The 20,579-nt window shown below is 34.2% G+C and overlaps 1 protein-coding gene across 5 annotated transcripts in view; it reads right to left on the bottom strand.

Moving 5' to 3' along the window:
• Unc50 (Unc50 RNA binding protein) overlaps positions 1 to 20,579 on the bottom strand; it is a 212,291-nt gene that overhangs the window by 178,491 nt on the left and 13,221 nt on the right. For 4 of the 5 annotated variants that reach the window (XM_081752560.1, XM_081752561.1, XM_081752562.1 and 1 more), the window contains exon 2: positions 3,436 to 3,554. In XM_081752560.1, the coding sequence (XP_081608686.1) occupies positions 3,436 to 3,554 (119 nt within the window). Of the gene's footprint in view, positions 1 to 3,435; positions 3,555 to 7,367; positions 7,390 to 20,579 lie in introns of those variants that run through there. The other variant, XM_081752563.1, reaches the window with a different exon arrangement.

The raw sequence follows: 20,579 nt of genomic DNA, 5'->3' as shown, positions 1-20,579 counted from the left end.
TTGTACTACAGCGATTTTAATAACACTAAAAAAATAATAAAAAGTTTTATTTCTCAAAAACACCAATCACAAAAAATTTGAAACTTTTACAGAAGCACTATATACCTAATAGCACTACATATCCTGAAAAGGAGGGCACACCATCTTGTTTCTGAATAGCGTTAGAAATTATTTTGTAAAATCCTATGTAAAGATAAAAAAATAACGTTGTAAGACGTACAGTTTTGTATTCATGTGGACTTTTGCTGTACATGAAACGTTGAAATATTTACTTACAGGTTTCGAGGAACAACCCAGAATCTTCCACATATTTCCAAGATGAAAAATAATGTCCTAGAACAATTCAGAATATTCCAAAATGCAAAGGAACTTTCTAGAACAAACCAGACTATTCCAGAATGCAGAAGAACTAGATCAAACTGGAACCTGCTAGATAATTCAGGACGAGTTGATGGCTTATCATATGGAAGTGAGGAAATGAATTCACAGTGCAGTTGTTTGTAGGCAAAGAAAGGGAGTAGTAGGTCACTACTGTGAATCAGTATTGAAGGCTGCATGTATGGATTCTCCTGATTGTAGAGGATTGCGTAGAACACGAAGTCTGTATAACCAGTGCTTTTAAAGGAAAAAATTGTATCCCAGTGGGGACAGAACAGAATCAAATGTGCTGATTATGGACATGTGCACAAGAAAGTATATTACAAAAGCAGCAAAAAATAAACTTCATTGTGTTTGGTGACTCAAGTAGTATGTTAGTTAAACAGTTCCCTAACGAGAGAGTGTATCCAAACAATTACCTGTACTCCAAATGCTACACTAGATTACATAATCAGGAATACGAGTTACCTACTCTTGTGTTAGATGAAGGTAGTGACGGTGATACACCTTTTATGTTCTACAATTGAGTCTTGAATCATTTGGCACTGATGTTATATGTAGTTAGACAAGATAAAATACTCTTGACGATTTGTTGCTTCCAGTTACTGAGAATCGGTAATTAGTTTCCTTAAATTACATCAATGTTTTCCAAGTTTTACATATGTTACAATTTCACTTTTTACGCAACTTGTACACATAGTGAAATGAAATAAAATAATATTCTTCAGATAATGTAAAACCACGCTCAAACTATCATTCTAATTAAAAATTTTTGTGATTCCTGACTTTTCTTCAAACTTTCGACCTTTCGACTCTCCCCTGGAGTCTTGGTCATGGAGGTTAAAAACACGAAGAAAAAGAATAGAAACATCAAGGACTAAAAATGGAATCAAAGCTCTTCCCTTGGTAAGTCCGTTCCATTTTTATTCCTTGATGTTTCTATTCTTTTTCTTCCTGTTTTTAAACTCCGTGACCAAGACTCCAGGAGTGAGTCGGAAGTTTGAAAGTTTAAAGAAACATCAGTAGAGACACGATTTTTTAGTGACACACGAAAACGCGAAATGTATCAGTTTTGTGCGAAAACGTTGTGTACCTAAAATATATACTTTTTCACCACTTGTTAGGCCATATACCGCTCGCGATTAAACGCGAAATTCTGTCGAATTAGCGAAATTTGCAACAAGTCCCGATATTCCACGAAATTTACGCAAAAGTGACAATTTTTCGACGCAATGTGATAAAAATTTTCATTTTTCAGAAAACAGACCACGATGAATTATTTGAAATTTTACATGCGAGCTCCAAACGATATCTACCTACGTACTGGTGAAGTGGATAGTGTGGAAAGAGTGTTGCGAGGAATGTTAAATGAACATTCAGAAATCGCTGGAAAGTGTCTCCAACTAATGTACATATCAATTTCGAATGTTCATGTGGAGAGGGGGCGCTCTCTTCTTACAATTACATACTTATCGACAAAAAGAACATATTTAACACCAGAAAACATTGAAACAATGCTTAAATATTATTTGCATAAGTAGACTGGGAATACTAAAGTTATTTTTTTCTATTAATGTTCTCTCTGTGTGTTTTATTTTTCTTTAAATAATTCTTTTATTAACGAGGATGCTTAGTATTATTTCTTAAAAACTAAAATATTGTTTAATATAGTCATGCATGAGCTCATATCATGGTGATTGATGAGTGGAAATCAAGGTAAAATAAAAGGTAACTAATTGTAATTGCTACGAAAAATAGTGTTCTTACGTTGAATTTTTATTCACCGATTTTATCCCGCTTTACGCATATTATATATATATATATATATATATAACGAAATTACGAATTCTTATTTACCACAAAATCGTGTCTCTAAACATCAGGAATCCCAAAAATCTGTAAGTAGAATGATAATCATCTTCAGTTGCATTGATTCTTTAATTGGTCCTTGCATATTTCGTCCACCTATTTTCCTGCAGATATCTTCAACAAGTTTAGGGACCGTATCTACCAGCTTTACACTGACAAAACTTGGTAATTATCCACAGTGGATATAAGTAATAAAATTTGTTAGTATAGTTTATTTATGATTGTAGTGGCAATTAAACAGTGGGAACATTATAATCGATGCGCAACCAAATGATATCTAGGAGTTTTATTAAAGTTAGGCCCATGTCTAACAAATTTAGTGATCATGTGACAAGAATACTTTTCTTGCAATTATAGTGGCATTTGTTGCCAATTTTCAGTATTTTCATAGCAAATCTATAATTAATTAAAAACTAAGGTTAAGAAAAAAAAAGTAGAAGCATTTATTTGCAAAATAAATCTGAACCTTTGAAGATGTCTGCATGAAAACAGGTGAATGAAATAAGGATCAATTACAGGTTTTAATGATCAACGTAGCTAAAGGTAAAAAATTTAATTTGTTTCAAAAAAGTCTTAATTTCGACTCATTACGGAAGTAATGCAACAAGCAATAACAACTGCTGGTAAAATTCGATAAGGTCTTCAGACTTTATACAATTAAAATTATACCATTTTTTATCACCCGTTATTACTTGCTCTTCACTGTTCTCAAGTGATGAGTCACATATAAATTAGAACATGCACGGATTTACATATTACATCAATACGCAATATGCGCTGTCAAATATTCAAATATACAATGATAGATCGAGATTCTCAGTTGAACAATGCCCTGTTATAAGTAAACACAAACTAATTATTTGCTGAGCAAAACCATTATTAAAATTCAACACGTGTTACAGTTTTACCAACTAACTCTTTGGCTTCATCAGATACTATGTGATACAGGATAACTGTACAATCGTATCATACGTAAGATACGATTCTACAGTTTTCCTGTATCACATAGTGTCTGATGAAGCCAAAGAGTTAGTTGATTAAACTGTAAGACGTGTCGAATTTTAATGAAAATATATAGTTTTGCTCAGCAAATAATTAGTTTGTATTTAATTATAACAAAGCAAACCTGTTATAAGGCAAACACACACATTTAATCGCAATGATGTTATCAAGAGATGGCTAAGTTACCTGTAAGGCACGGGAGCCGGAAGAGGAGATCCACCACGAAATTGACTGCCCAAAGATGAGTTGCTACGGCTTGACATTGGTGATGTCTGATACTTCGAACTGTTCATTGTAGTCTGTACCTAGAGAATAAAATTAGTAAATAACTATTTCAGATTTTAATACTATATATATATATATATATATATATATGTCACAGTATTCTTTATTTAGGGTAATTTCGAGTTGCGATACCCACGCCCGCTAAATGTATTCTATGTGACGGTAAACACGCATCAATGAAATAGCAGCTCCCTACGAGAACGTTAACCCATGCCGACTTGACCACAAAATTATGAAATGACGTTTCCACATTACAATATAATTTAGAATGTCCAACCGTGATAACTGAGAAACCAAAAGAGACAGAGAAACGAAACTTTGCACGAAGCAACTAAAGAAAGGACAACATCTGTCCGTATATTGACGAACATCATCGGATGAACAGTGTTGCCAAACCCAAGAAGAAAGTTGTGTTTTTGTAAATAGAATGACCTAAATTGGATATCATCATTGGAAGCGGCAATGAAAATAAAGACGAAAAAGATAGTAAATGCGGATCAGTGTTGCAAGCTTTTCGAGAAATGACGTGAAACATGTGTTACATGCAAACGCCGTGGCACACACAGAGTGAGGTACTAACGTTTTGTACACTTTAAATTAAATATTGACAAGAACTGTTTACGCTGACTCCTGGTCTAGAAGAGTCCGTTGAATAGTGTTGCCATCAACAGAAGAGAAAAAATTAGTTTGAATGCAAGGCGGTAGAGCATGAGCAGTACCGTGGTTATGTGAGATCAATAAGTCACTTATTGACCGAGATATTCGGTATCTTGTTAAAGCTGAGAAGCAAGGTTTGTAAAAGATAGCTATGCTGTACAGTGACTTGGGATCCTAAAAACCTGGTCAAAATAAGAAAGCAGCGTGCAATTTGCATGGGTTTATGTACTCGTGAGTTTTTGAGGACGCTGATAGCGATGATGATGTCAAAAGTGTAAACTTCAGAGTGGCTGATCCAATTTGGCGGACAAAATATGTTCGGAATGCTACAAATGAGTTGAAAATCGAGTTTGCAATATTTGTGAGGTTTCTAATAACATTTTGCATGTCACAATTGTAAAATTCAATATGCCGGGAACAATACTATGGATAAAATGAGCGTATATAGCCACTTGAAGAATTTCGTAACGAATTTGGCCTCCATATTGGATCCAGTAATAGGAACCAGTGCCGAGTTGAGTTTGAAAGTGATAATGCTATCCAGTAACAGGAACCAGTGCCTGTTACTGGATAGCATTATCATTTTCAGGATCCAAGTTTCAAATCATTATAAGTTTTAAACCGTGCCGCACTAGTGGCATTTTCCGAGTTATAGTACCTTCTCCAAACTCAATTTTTCTTCTGTTGATGGCAACATTGTTCAACGGACCCTTCTAGACTTGGAGACAACGTAAACAGTTCCTGTCAATATTTAATTTAAAGTGTACAAAACGTTTGTACCTCACTCTGTGTGTGTGTGCCACGGCGTCTGCATGTAACACATGTTTCACGTTATTTCTCGTAAAGTTTGCAACACTGATCCGGGTTTACCATCTCTTTTGTCTTTATTTTCATTGTTGTTTCCAATGATGATATCCAATTTAGGTCATTCTATTTACAAAAAAAACAACTTTCTCTTGGGTTGGCAACACTATTCATCCGATTATCTTCGTCAATACACGGACAGATGTCGTCCTTTCTTTAGTTGCTTCGTGCAAAGTTTCGTTTCTCTGTCTCTTTTGATTTCTTTGTTATCACGGTTGGACATTCTAAATTATATTAAAATGTGGAAACATCATTTCATAATTTTGTGGTCAAGTCGGCACGGGTTAACGTTCTCGTAGGGAGCTGCTATTTCATTAATGCGTGTTTACCGTCACATAGAATACATTTAGCGGGTGTGCATATCGCAACTCGAAATTACCCTAAATAAGGGACACTCTAATATATATATATATATACCGTATATACAATCGCATAGAATGCACCGTATATGTTACAACTCAAACTTTCGAACTGTTACAAGATTCTTAAATGCGTCGAAAGTGTTTCAATTTGTTACGAATAATTTTGATTTAGATTAGCACAAGCTTGATTTGAATTATTGTGTGATTAGATTTGTACACAATTTTATTTGTTATTTTGTTCCTGTTCATATGTATTAAGAATAGTTTCAATATTGATAAACTTTTAACGTTTTGTCTGTTTTCTTCTTCAATCTCTCTCTCTCTCTCTCTCTCTCTCTCTCTACATATTATATATAAGTTGTTAAAAATCAAAACTTGCAAACAAAAGTTCCTACATTCTCGAGAATTAGTTAAATACTCTTAGAACTGGTTAAGAGTATTTATATTTCTCGTCCATTCGTGTGTTAACTATTTCTGAAACTTATGACAGTAAACTTAGCAGTAGTTGTATCAGATGTGTAAGGACGTGGATAATATGCACAGCTGATCTTTTACTCTGCGTCCATAAGCTGAAGCTTATAATTTTAACCTATTTAATAACATGAATTTGTATTGTGAAACAGGATTAACTCTATAGGATTGCGTAAAATGAAAAACTTTCTGCGCTACCAAACTGCGATGATGAATATTCGTTGGTTGAATGAATCGAGAAATGTTGGTAATATTATGCTAAATAAATATGTCGGATAATTAACTTATGTTAAAGAAATGGATTTATATTGATAATTAAGAAGTCGAATCTATTGTGGAGAACTGAATCAAGATGCAGAGCTGTATTTTAGTTGAGAAACCAATTGCGTATTCTTTCGTATAATTGTATGCTCACTACTTTGAGCTGTATAAGATCATTTTGTAGCTATCAGAGCTTATGATGCAGATCGATGTATGAAATAAACTTTAATATCAGGAAAATCAACTACAGTGAAATCATCTCTAGAATAGCCACTACAATGTTGAAAGACATGATCATGGAAGGAGGCACTGCTTTGGGTTTCGAATCTGCCGTTTTCGGATAAAAGCCCTAATCTTGATATAAAACCTTAATTACTGCATTACTGTAAATATATAATAAACTTGCATCCCCGCATGTCGCGTGCGTGGGCGTCACATATACGCAAAAAATAAAATACTTTTAAGCTATTTCACGTAACCAAAATCAATACAAAATAGACTAGAATATGTTAAGGTTTTTATGTTGTATTATATGTTGTTTCATATATAAATAAAGTAATGTAACATACGTACCTGGCATTCTACTAAAGGACAATGATTTCGGCTCCTGTATAGAATTTGGAGCCTTTTACTGGTCCACAGTAGCTTGATAACGGAGTAACTGGCTGTCTCCTACATTCCTACTGTTATATTAAAAACGTTGTTCCTTCCAAACTTACTTGCTGTGGGAGATTCATACTGATTTGTTGGTGGGTATTTTTATAAATAATTAATTCACTGATTCCTCCAGATACTACATTGATAGCAAGTTACAAGTAATTACACGTCCATCCATGTTCATCTTGGTTAACTGATGACCAATTAGGTAAACAATTTCATATTGTTGGCTCAAATTTACCTATCATATATGGCCTACCCTAAACAACATAAACCCGATATTTCATTAGGACTAATAATTTCTGGAAAGTCTCATTCAACAGATAAAAATGTGAAATGGATAGCTTCCACCAACCTCTAATTTTAAGTAGATTGTCAATAATAGTAACGATTTGAAAGTGACATATGAACACCAATCAATAGTTGCAAAAAATAAATTTAACGATTCAGGGTGTATGAAATAACAAACATTTTGGAATTAAGTTTACAGAATAATTATTTTCAATTCGAAAACTAGTTTTTCTAACAAGTACAAAGATTAATAAAAATGCCAAAGTTTACCTTTACACTCGCGATCCTCTTTTTAGTTTATTCTGATATTTCAATTCGCTCGACTCGGAGTCAGATTTGCAGCCATCGCAGGCTGGAAATACTAAGACCATCGTTGTCTGTTTATACAAGTCCTATGAAGAAAATGAACCCTGGATTCGGACTTCACTAGATTTATTTAACCTTATTCACTTTACATTTCGTTTACAATTATTACACTGTTCAACAACGAAAATGTAAATTGAACAAAATCAGCTAATTCTTATTGATTTTGTGGTGCTGATCACGAATTTGAAAGTTATTTTCGAATATTAGCTCTACTTTTCGTTTTACAGCCATGTCTAATAATAACGCTTTAAAAATAAATATATTCGCTTCGTTTGGGGTAAAATGTTACACTGATCCGGCAACACTGGAGAAACTATATGAACGCTTGGTTTCATTGTGTTCCTTATCTCAGTAGTGTTCTGCTGTTGTTAGAAAAGACAGGTTTAGTGCAGTTATCAGTGTTTTGGGTGTGACGTTTGCGTAGTGCAGGACATAAAAATACAACTACAAGTACGCAAAAATACTGGTATTTCGAATGTATATTTTTAAATAGTTGTCGGAACTATTTCAAGTGACATTTTGAGGATTTCAATAAACAAAAATACCGCGAAATTGTGTAAACAGTGCGGATAGCTTCTGCTACATCAATATTACTTTGGTTGTAAAATTGGAGACCAAGATAAATCTTGGGCACCCCCCATTGTGTGTAACACTTGTGCCAGCAATCTAAGAAATTGGATTAATGGGAAGGGGCGCTCAATGCCTTTTGCAGTGCTCATGATTTGGAGGGAGCCAAGCGACCACATCAGAGACTGTTATTTTTGTATGGTCAAGAAGGGAATTTCCACGAAGAAGAAGCGGGCCTTGATCTATCCTAACATTCCTTCTGCAATGTGCCCTGTTCCACATGGAGAAGGACTACCTGTTCCTGACCCACCTAAAGAATAGGATCTTTTTTTCTCATGATGATCAAGAAGTTGAAGCTCCTGAATCAAGTACTTCGAAGGACCCTACGTTTGTTGTAGAAGAACCTTCATGTGAACCACATAGACTTACTCAAGAGGAACTAAGTGATCTAATCAGAGACTTGGACCTCTCGAAAAGCAAAGCCGAAATTTTAGCGTCACGCTTAAAGCAATGGAATTTATTGCAGGAAAAAGTAAATATTTCAGTGTATCGGAATAGGGAGAAGATGTTCACTTCATTTTTTACTATGGAAGACACACTTGTGGCATGTACAGATGTAAATGGTCTCATGAGGGCACTTAAAATTAATTACGAACCTACGGAGTGGAGGCTCTTTATAGATTTGTCCAAGGTAAGTTTAAAGGCAGTGCTTTTACATATTGGAAATGAACTTCCTTCAATTCCTGTAGGTTACGCAGTTCATATGAAGGAATCTTATGAAAACTTGAAACGTTTACTTCAAGCCATTAAATATTACGATGTTCAGTGACTCATTTGTGGTGACCTTAAAGTAATAGCACTGTTGCTAGGTATGCAGTTAGGGTATACAAAGTATTGTTGCTTATATATGAATGGGACAGTAGAGATCGTGGATCTCATTACCGCAAAAGTGATTGGAGTACCAGAGAAACTCTTCAGCCGGGAGTGAAAAATGTGCAGCATGAACCACTGGTAGATCGTAACCGAATTTTGCTTCCCCCTCTACATATTAAATCAGGTCTTATGAAAAGTTTTGTTAAGAGCATGAACCAAGAGGATGAGGCCTATAAGTACCTAAGAGGGCAATCCCCTCGATTAAGTGATGCCAAAGTTAAAGAGTGTGTTTTCAGAGGGCCACAGATTAGGCAACTATTCAAAGATCACAAGTTCGACGAAATTCTCCAAGGTGAGGAGAAAGCTGCGTGGGAAAGCTTGAAGAGTGTTTGTTCACAGTTCTTGGGAAGACACCGAGCGACAAATTACAAACAACTGGTAGCAAAGTTGTTATTGTGCTACGAAAATCTTGGTTGCAATATGTCTCTGAAACTCCACTTTCTTCATTCACATCTAGACTTCTTTCCCGAAGATTGTGGAGCAGTAAGTGACGAACATGGTGAGCGTTTCCATCAAGATATTGCAGCCATGGAGAAGAGATATGAGGGAAAGTGGAGTTCTAACATATTGGCCGACTACTGTTGGACTATTGCAAGGGATGCTCCAGATGTAACCTACAAAAGGCAAGCCAAGCGAAGACGTTCAAAATAAAATAAACATAATCCTGTACAAGGGATCACTTGAAACTTTTGTCTACATTGCAGTGTAGTTCTTGCACAAAAAGGTATTTGTACATATTTTTCATGTTTTGATGTTAATACTGATTTTTATTACGGAATTGTTAATGTTTAACTTGACCACGGTTACTTTATTTTCTGTATCGCTGTGAAACTGGTATTTGCGCAATTTTGAAAAAGGAAGTACAAGGGTATAGAAAGCTATAGGTTAGGGTACTTCTTAACTCCCCAGCTTATCACATCACAGTGAAATAGATAAAAAAAAAGTGAAATGTAGGCTTTTACAAGGATTTTGCTTAAATGTTCTATAAATATTAATACATTTGTATATATACAGCTACTGTTGTACAAGGGCGTTTTTTTTCACAAACTGAGCTAAGAAAATTTTTCTATTATCATTTCCTTTCATATTATGCTTAAATGAATGTAAAAATCGCAATTTCAAAGAATTTACATACTTTCGATCAAAATTTGTTGAACAGTGTTATCGGTACCTGCTATTTCTAGTAACAGCACAAACGAAGTGTACAGTGAATAAGGTTAAAGAAATCTAGTGGAGTCCAGGAATTCGTGGTTCATTTCCTTCACAGGACTTACATAAGCAAACAACGATGGTGTTATTGAAGTTCCAATCTGCAAACGGAAATAAATAAAAATATAATTTAAATAAATGACAAATGGTTGAGAGCGTAATTTCAGAGCAACTCGGAAATAAAAATAATTTAAATAAATAACAAATAGTTGCAAGCGAATTCCAGAGCGAGTCGAAAATAAAAATATAATTTAAATAAATAACAACGGGTTGTGAGCGTAATTCCAGAGCGAGTTGAAATATCAACATAAGCTAAAACAAGAGGATCAGAGGCACAATGGTAACCTTTTTCATTTCATTGATTTAAGATGCACCCCATAGCATCTAACAGTAGATAACTAGAAGGATTAGCTTTAAGCACCCCTTTGTCACTGATACTGGTAAATATAGTCATCAACCATTTTGAATCGAAAACTTTGAGCAGCCCTTTGTCACCATTACTGACAAGTATAGTCATCAATCATTTTGAAACAAAAATTTTGAACAGCTCTTCGTCACCGTTACTGGTAAATATAGTCATCAATCAGTCTGAATCAAAAATTTTGTGAAGCCCTTTGTCACCGTTACTGACAAATATAGTCATCAATCATTTTGAAACAAAAATTTTGAGCAGCTCTTCGTCACCGTTATGACAAATATAGTCATCAATCACTTGAAACGAAAATTTTGAGCAGCCCTTAGCATCTGGGAAATATAGTTACTGGTAAATATAGTCATCAATCATTTTGAAGCAAAAACTTTGAGCAGCCCTTTGTCACCATTACTGACAAGTATAGTCATCAATCTTTTGAAACAAAAATTTTGAACAGCTCTTCGTCACCGTTACTGGTAAATATAGTCATCAATCATTTGGAACAAAAATTTTGAGCAGCTCTTCGTCACCGTTATGACAAATATAGTCATCAATCATTTTGAAACAAAAATTTTGAGCAGCTGTTCGTACCATTATGACAAATATAGTCATCAATCATTTTGAAACAAAAATTTTGAGCAGCTCTTTGTCACCGTTACTGACAAATATAGTCATCAATCATTTTGAAACAAAAATTTTCAGCAGCTCTTCGTCACCGTTACTGGTAAATATAGTCATCACTCAGTTTGAATCAAAAATTGTGAGCAGCCCTTTGTCACAGTTACTGACAAATATAGTCATCGATCATTTTGAAACAAAAATTTTGAGCAGCTCTTTGTTCCGTTATGACAAATATAGTTATCAATCATTTTGAAACAAAAATTTTGAGCAGCCCTTCGTCACCGTTAGTGATAAATATAGTCATCAATCATTTTGAAACAAAAAATTCACTAAAACAGCAGTTAAAATGCATCAAATATTATAGATATGTAGATGACACTTCATTAATCTATAGAGACAACAAAGATGTACAAATTGTATTAGAAGAAATTAAATAAAATTCACGACAGAATAAGTTATCACGGAATTTAAAATTGACCTTTTGGACAATTGTATATTCAGAAAAAAATAAATTCCATACTAGCGTTTACAGAAAACGCAATACATCAAAATTTTACATACGCAAAAGATCGCCACATTCACGCAAGGTTCTAATTAACGTATGAATCAACCTTTTTCTGAGAACATACACCTGATATCTAGTTTTGAACAATTAGAGCTACAACTGGAACAAGTGCTTGAGCTAGGCATTCTTGAATGGATATACGAAAACAACTTTACAAAAATGGAATTTACAAACACAAAAAATATACAATCAACACAGAGCAGATACATATAAGGCTAGGTATAAACCTAAAAAGTGGATCTTATATCTATTGTGGCCTAAACTTTCTTACAAACTGCAGCAAGTAACTCATAAATATGGCCTATAAATTTCACAAAAGGCATCAGCAAACTTACAAAATAATTTCTCAAAATTTAAAGATTATTATGTTAATAAATAATATTAATATCACACACACTCTGTTACCCGTCATTGTCAACAAACGTGCTTAGGAATGACGAAGAGAAACATATCAACCAGAATCAGAGAACACATAATGGAGTCTAAGGACCAAAATCTTGCGGATTATCTAAACACTTAGCATCCTCTAAGCATATAATCAATAAGGTGCAATTGCTCACAAATTGTAAGATCGAGTTTTGAATCGTACTCTATGAGAAGGTAGATGCCACACCTAGTCTTGACCAGGGTTGCTGGACGAAAGCTGAAACCATATAATTAAGGTTTACAACTCTGCTACAAGTACTGATCAACAATAGGTAAATTAATTTGAGTGTCAAATTTTACAGTCAATCCTATGTACACTCATGTCCAAAATTATTGTCGCATGTCTATAAATATGTTGTTGTAGAAATATAATTTGATAACGAATTTGCCCGGTATTTCTTACAATGTTAGTATGTCTATAGTCGGCAAAGACATGTATGTGGAAAATTTCATGTCAAAAGAGCAGAAAAATAACAACAATAAAACGAAAATAAAACTTTCTTGTCCATTTAGCAACATTCTGTTTTACTCATTCTAATTTTCGTATTTATAATTCTTTTCATATGAAATTTACCACAAGTATACATTTCCCGATTATATACATAGTATCAGCATTAAAAGTACCCTGCAAAATTATCAAATTATATTCTTACAAGAAGACAGTTATAGATATGCGACAATAATTTTGGACATGAGTGTACATTTATTAAATGATTTATATTAGCTTTGTTATCTTAAATAACTTGAACTAGAAAAAACAAATCACTGACAAAGCAACGTTCATTTTAAAATAATAACTGTGTGACAGTTTCGCCAACTAACTGAACATATTGGCTTCATCAGACACTGTCATACTCGCGACAGTTTCGCCACCTAACTGAACATATTGGCTTCATCAGACACTGTCATATTCGCGACAGTTTCGCCACCTAACTGAACATATTGGCTTCATCAGACACTGTCATATTAGCGATAGTTTCGCCAACTAACTGAACATATTGGCTTCATCAGACACTGTCATATTGGCGATAGTTTCGCCAACTGACTGAACATATTGCCTTCATCAGACACTGTCATATTGGTGACAGTTTCGCCAACTAACTGAATATATTGGCTTCATCAGACACTGTCATATTGGCGATAGTTTCGTCAACTAACTGAATATATTGGCTTCATCAGACACTGTCATATTGTCGACAGTTTCGCCAACTAACTGAACATATTGGCTTCATCAGACACTGTCATATTCGCGACAGTTTCGCCAACTAACTGAACATATTGGCTTCATCAGACACTGTCGTATTGTCGACAGTTTCGCCAACTAACTGAACATATTGGCTTCATCAGACACTGTCGTATTGACGACAGTTTCGCCAACTAACTGAACATATTGGCTTCATCAGACACTGTCAAGCCAATGTGTTGATGAAGCCAACATGTTCATTTAGCTGGCGAAACTGCACACAAGTTACTATTTTCAGTAAACGTTGCTTTGTTCAGTGATTTGTTGCCATGCTTAAATGTGTTACGTTTAAAGATTTAAGATTTAATATTATTGCATAACTCACAGGATGTGGGTTACTGTATTAGAAATAAGTTGCATTTTATATGAGAGAATTTATTAAGAAATATAAAAAATAAAACTAACACTATTGTATGAGATAATTAAAGTAACAATATGATACAGGTAGTGTAGCACAGGTAGTATAGCAATTCGAGGTTCGAATTGATAAAGGTGTTTGTCTTTCTTTGTTTTTCTGTAACACAGGATTTGGTGTTTACCTTACATAGTTTATGTTATCTAAAAATTAAAAGCACTACGCATATTTACAGCTTATGTAATTTTTTTATAGCTGTTGTTTTGGGGTTGTGCCAATTAGTTTGGGCAACGTTGTTGGCTTTGAAGTGTTTGACAATTGATGCTGAATGGTTGAAGGATTTTGAACAAATGATACTGACTGTTCCACGGTGCAAGTTTTTATACTCATTTCGAAGGTTATTTTGAAGTTTTGGGAAAACACTTACATAACTTGTTTTTGACACAAAAAGATTTTTTTTTTTTAAATAGTTGCCTTGAAAGTGTTTATGTAATGAATGATTAAAAATTAAAAATACTTCAACACTAAGATTTTTTACATGCATTCATTAAAACTGTGAACAGGATATAAAGTAATCAAATATTTAATTATATATATATATATATATATATATATATATATATATATATATATATATATATATATTTACATAAAATGTTGATGGTACTAACTAGTTATGTATACATTAACAAGCACATCTCACGCATAATGATGCAAACTATGCAAAAATATATGGAAGGTATTTTAAACGTGTGCAACAGGAAATATTTCAGATCAAATTATCTTCTCACGTAATGAATCAACATGAATAAATTAAAATTACATTGTTGCAGTTGAAACAATAATGAATAACAATGAAAAATAATTAGTGTACAACAATATGGACACATTACTCTTGTTTTTAAAGTAAGAAAATCTCCTCCAGTGCTTTACCAGGAGGTATGGTTCCTAGTATTGAAGCTACATTACCTCTCTGCACCGCCATGCTTATTCTTTGAATTAGGAAGCTGGTTGCCCTTTCATCACCGGATAACTGTGTGATGCGTTTTCCTACTTCCTTTATAAAGTTTAGGCCTTCCCTTCCCCACGAGCCACCGGATTCAACTGCAACTGGTACGAATTGATATTTTTCCATAAGGTTGTTGTATTTTCTTCTTTTCTCTATCTCTTTCCGACCTGCTGCATTGCCCGCCTGGATTGAAGAGAAAGGAAGGTTGGAAGGTGCAAAAGTGTCTGTGCATGTGAAGTCCCAAATTAAGGCTTTACCTTTCTTCCAAGGAATTAAGGACATCCCATCTGATCTTTTTCCATCTGTTCTACTACAGCCATTTGGCTCCCTTATTGCCGGTACACCTGCGGAGATGAGTGCTCTCACAATGATGTCGTTACAGCTCGAGTGTCGAGGATGTCTACCTGTGCTTTTTATGCAGGAGAGACCATGTAGTCCTTTTTTGTCAACAGGATTTTTGCACGCTTGGCATTTATGGGGTTCGCAAATATCTGCTCCCAGTCTTAACGCAATTGCTATTCTAAAAGATTTATCATTCAGGTGAAGGCCTAGAGGACGTGAGGGCAAAGCTTTGAGCCAAGCACCTGCCTCAATGGACGATGCAGCGATCAGTCTGGCCTTGTCTTCTGGGTTGTCGGAAGACTGTAGTAAAAATGAAAAATTTGATTGTATGATAGGTTCTTCCCATGTGGATTGTTTAGCCCTGAAACTGAGGTCGGGTAAATCGGAGCCCACCAACAATGACCATGTAGACGAACAATCTTGAACTTCAGAATCCCAGTGGAGATTGTTGTTCTGTTGGAGAAGTGATTTTATTAGACATTGAGAGCCGTAGAATGATGCCAAGAAGGCGGGAATAGCCAAATCTAAGGCTCTTCGAATGCCTAATCCACCAAGATTAACTGGGAGAGATGCCTGAAGCCATGTGCTATCCTCAAGGACACAATTTAGGATAGACTCCAAACCAGATTTTATACTGTTGTCATATCTTTCTAGTAAATCCTCTTCTTTCCATGAAGGTGAACATCGCAGGAAATATAATAATCTTGGGATGGAAAATGATGTTCTTAGTAAGTAAAAGGCAGAATGAGCAGATATTGATGATAGACGTGAGAAATACATGTCCAACTGGTTAATCTTCTCAGTTAATAGAGTTCTTCTTGATTCAGCTGAGAGAGCAGCTCCAAGGAGGAAAGCGTTTGATGGCGACATTAATTGGATACCTGGAGCTACTTGGTTGTATGACGAAAACAGTGTGTGCTTTTGTTCATTTGTAGTTTCAAGAAAGCTGATTTCGCATTTCGAGAAATTTAGTTGCAGACCAATTGTAGCTGCCTGTGTGTTGATCATTTTCAATGTATTTAATACAATATCTGGATCTCCAGCTATTGCACCATCATCGAGGTACCAGATATTTAAGTCTGTCTTGATATTATTGACTATAGGCTGCAATGTTACGGCAAATAATGCTGGACCTAAAGGATCACCTTGTTGGACTCCTCTTTCTGATAAGATTATATCTTTGCCATAATATAAATTACTGGCTTCAGCATAGCTTTGGTGTACATAGGGATATATCGAAGGAAAATTTTGTTTGACGATAGATAGCATTGTATATCTGTCTATTTCATTGAATGCGTTCCTAAAATCTATTTTTAAGAAAGCTTTGGGCTTCTGATGATGGTATGAGTAATAGATACGTGCTGTATGTGCTGCCGCTTCCGCACCATGTTGAACTCCTACTCCAAGTTGGTGTGGAGCAAGGAATTGGAGTAGTGGTTGTTTAATCCTCCCACAGATAATCTTGGATGCAAGTCTCCTCCAAACATTCCCAATGGCAATGGGTCTGATACCGCCATTTTAATATATAGAATAAATATTTGATTAGTTTATCCTATTCACAGTTTTAATGAATGCATGTAAAAAAAATCTTAATATTTTAAAAAGCATATATATCCACTTTTATTAACTTTTAATCATTCATAACCCATAAAACATTATAATACAATACAGGAATCAGCTATTACTTCACAAACCACCAAAAGCATAAGATTAAGCCAACATCTCTACCAACTAACTAAAATCTTACATTTGAATAAAAATTTTCATGGTAACAATTTTCTTACGGTACGCATTAAGAATTCCCAACTTAAAAACCTTTAATAAGTTAAATATTTACTTAACATAATATAAGAGACTAAACTCATTTACAGATAAACTCATTCTTTGGAAGTGCAACGCATTCGAAGAAAAAAAAATGCCCTATTATTCACAAGAAAGTATAATCAACCAAAAAGCTGAAGCATGTACACACATATCTCAAAAATTACTAAATTAATAGATTAATTAAACGCGAATAAACGTTCACCATAATAAATAGGAGTATTCTCAAAATAAAATTTATCCATAATTGTTTCCTATTTCTATAAGACTGAATGCACAAAAATTTTATCACAGAATTTACCAACTCTAACACAATAGCAGAAAATGGATGTAAATTACATGTCGCACAGTATAAACAAACCTTCCACATTTTAACATATTTTAAAGTATCTAGAGGAATAAATGAATTAAACATTTATAAAATAATTTACTCACTAACAAATCAGTGTGAATCTGCCACTGCAGATAAGTGTAGGAGGAATCATCATTTGTGATATACCAACAGGTATATAGGCAGGGTTGGCTGGTTTAAACCAAGATGGTTTAAACCAAGGTTTAAACCAGCTGGTTTTTTCATAAAAACCAACTGGTTTAAACCAAAAAACAAAAAAATGTTCGTAAAAGTGTAAGTGTTTGTAAAATCTGATGAACACACATTTGTGGGTTATCACGTTTCACTCCCGTATATTATTCGTATTATATTCAGACCTAAATTCCCCATTCATTACTCAAAAAGATTATACTACAAAAACAACTTTTTTTATAAGTTTATAAATGTTTATTTTGTGATTTTTCTGTAATTGTTATTATTGTTATGTAATTGCAATCGAAGAAAAATTCTAAATATTGTTTCGTTTCAATGTTTACTATTGATAAAATATATCGAAAATGCCGTACTTTTTGTGTGTAGGGGGGGGGGGTCATACAGACCCCACGAGAGGCATTTAGTGAAATAAGTATCTTTGGTATCTATTTATGTATAAATGAGTCTGAGCCAAAGTGGACTCAAATAATTCGTATCTTTATTCACTTTTCTTATTGATATGCAAATTAAGTCGGTGTATTTCTTTAATTTGGACCAATAAAAGTCGTTGTTAACTAACTTGAACTAAATTAGTTCTTCTATACTCCGTAGTACTTTGAAATTGTTCATATGTAATTCTGTGTAATGGTTTCACTTGTGCAACTGTTTATCTTTTTGTCCTTCTGAAATGACTCTTGACAGTTATATTAAGAAGCATGTAAAGATCAGTACAACTTATTTTTATCAGGATTCCTTCGTGAGTGAGTCGGCAGACGTATCGCATTTGTGGCCAATTAGTCCTGGTTCCGAGTTCAAATGGAGGACAATTTCTCTCAGATGTAACTCGAGAAGCGGTTTTTATTTCGCTTTAAGCTTATGTGACCCCTTCCAGCATAACCCGGTTGTTGCATAATAACATCAAGGCGAAACAAACTTATTTCTGTCCATATATGATATGAATATATAGAGCAAATTATTTAAACCATAAAAACCTGGTTTAAACCAAAAAAAATCCTGGTTTAAACCAAAAAAACCGTTTTTTTTTTGGTTTTTTTAATAAAAACCATGGTTTTTGCCAACCCTGTATATAGGTGACGACCAGTTACTTCGTTCTCAAGGTACTATGGACCAGAAGAAGGTTTCAGATTCTCCTAAAATTCTTTAATACAAATAATTATAAGCCAGGTACAATATGCTAAAAAACCAAAATATATCGGGATATTTCCTCTAACATATATAATAAGGTGGAAATTCGAAACGGAAAATGTGCTTTTTACCACGAAGTACTCCATAAGCAGTGTACGAAGCGGACTATGTTTAGATCAAGGGGGACAAAAGTGTATATATATATATATATATATATATATATATATATATATATATTACAGGAGAAATGAGTTGAACTAAGGGAAATGAAATTGATTTGAGTCTCATTTGATAATGGAACAAGAGTACATATTGTAGAAATATGGAGTATATGGAGTATGAAATACTAGAACATAATTATGTACTCAACCTTAGCGCACATAAGGGAATATGAATACAATGACGCAAGTAGCTATCACTAACCTAACATTAACTTAATATTAACAGATATTAGGGAAAATGTTAACTTTTTTTTTTTCGAATAAAAGCGTTAACTGGTGCAGATGGCGGCCCCGAAATGCAGAATTTATGGAGAAATAAAAACGAAAGTCAACACGAGAGTAACAAAATGCATAATAAAGATCCTCAGTGTAGGGTGACTAATTAGGGAGAAAAACCAAGTTAAATTCTGGATTATATTACTTCGCGTATTGATTCGATATTAGGTAAACAAACAATAAAGCATAATATGGTAGTGTTTCAAACCCACTGTCTTATTATCTAACCAGGATATGCATGCTGCCGTAATGGAGGGAAATACAGAAATATAGAGCGGAAATTAATTAGAGGGTGTCGTATCTGAACCGAAACGGGACAAAATTTGCAAAATCTACGGAAAAAATACGTTACTTGATTTTACAACAACATGGTACAAGTAACCAAAATATATCGGAATCTTACCTCTTACATTTATAATAAGTTATAAATACGAAATGGAAAGTTTATTTATTTATTTATTTTACCACAAAGCTAGCATTCCATAAAAAAGAGAGATGATGAAGCGGAGTGCTATGTGAAGGCAGTGCAAAGTGTTCATAGAAGTGTTGCAAAACTGTGACAATACAAGGCATGTATTTTATGTCATACAATGCTTTTCCACTAGTCTCGACTATGCGTATACCTGCTTCCTACGGACGCACCCTTCCAGCTCACCCTGCGCCCCTGTCCTGAGTTGGTTAAATAGCATTCGTGCTTTTTAGTGGCCATCTAGCACAAGTTTTTTTGTTTCTTTTGAAATTGATTCGTGGTTTATGCACTGCATTTTGTATGCCATATATACACCTTGTCTCAAAAAGTTTGAGCGCATTCTTTATTGCTGTTTCGAGGCAAAAATTTTCTAAGTCCAACTTCGGGTATCTTTGGAAAAAAGTAAAGCACGTTCGAACCTCCAAGCCAACATCTGCAAGCGGAAAAATTTTGCAGATGTGTTTTTCTTCTTTTAAATATAATAAGACTTGTTATTAAGTGTAGAAAAAAAAAGCACATAAAGCATTGATTGAAATACTTAATGATACAATATTTCGAAACTTTTTATTAAGGTCAGCACATGCTTGTTTGTCATTTAGCTCTCCATAGTAATGGAACATTTAGATACGTAAACGCATCTTTCCATGTATAAAAGAATGCTGAAAGTTAAGACATAGAACATAAATCTCGCCTGAGTACTAAAATAAAAGTCAAAGTAAAACAAAAACAGCGTTTGCAGTGGATATGAATGTCATAATTATCTAAAGAGACGCTATACATCGCTAGAAGATCTTCCGAAGAGTGCTTGTGTTAGCTCAGTGGTAAACCGTTGGATTTCAAATCGTAAGGTTGTGAGTTCGATTCCCCTCTTAGTCAATGTTTTTTTAAGTTATATTTTCCGCAATGCATGAAAAATTATATAAAATAATTACATTAAAATACATAAGTTGTGTATATATTATATATATAACATATAAT

This window comes from Thermobia domestica, chromosome 3, assembly GCF_964235325.1.
Source record: "Thermobia domestica chromosome 3, izTheDome1.hap1.1, whole genome shotgun sequence".
NCBI classification, from domain to species: Eukaryota; Metazoa; Arthropoda; class Insecta; order Zygentoma; family Lepismatidae; genus Thermobia; species Thermobia domestica.
The sequence above is the reverse complement of the archived record's forward strand: the minus strand, read 5'-3'. Positions and strand labels throughout refer to the sequence as shown.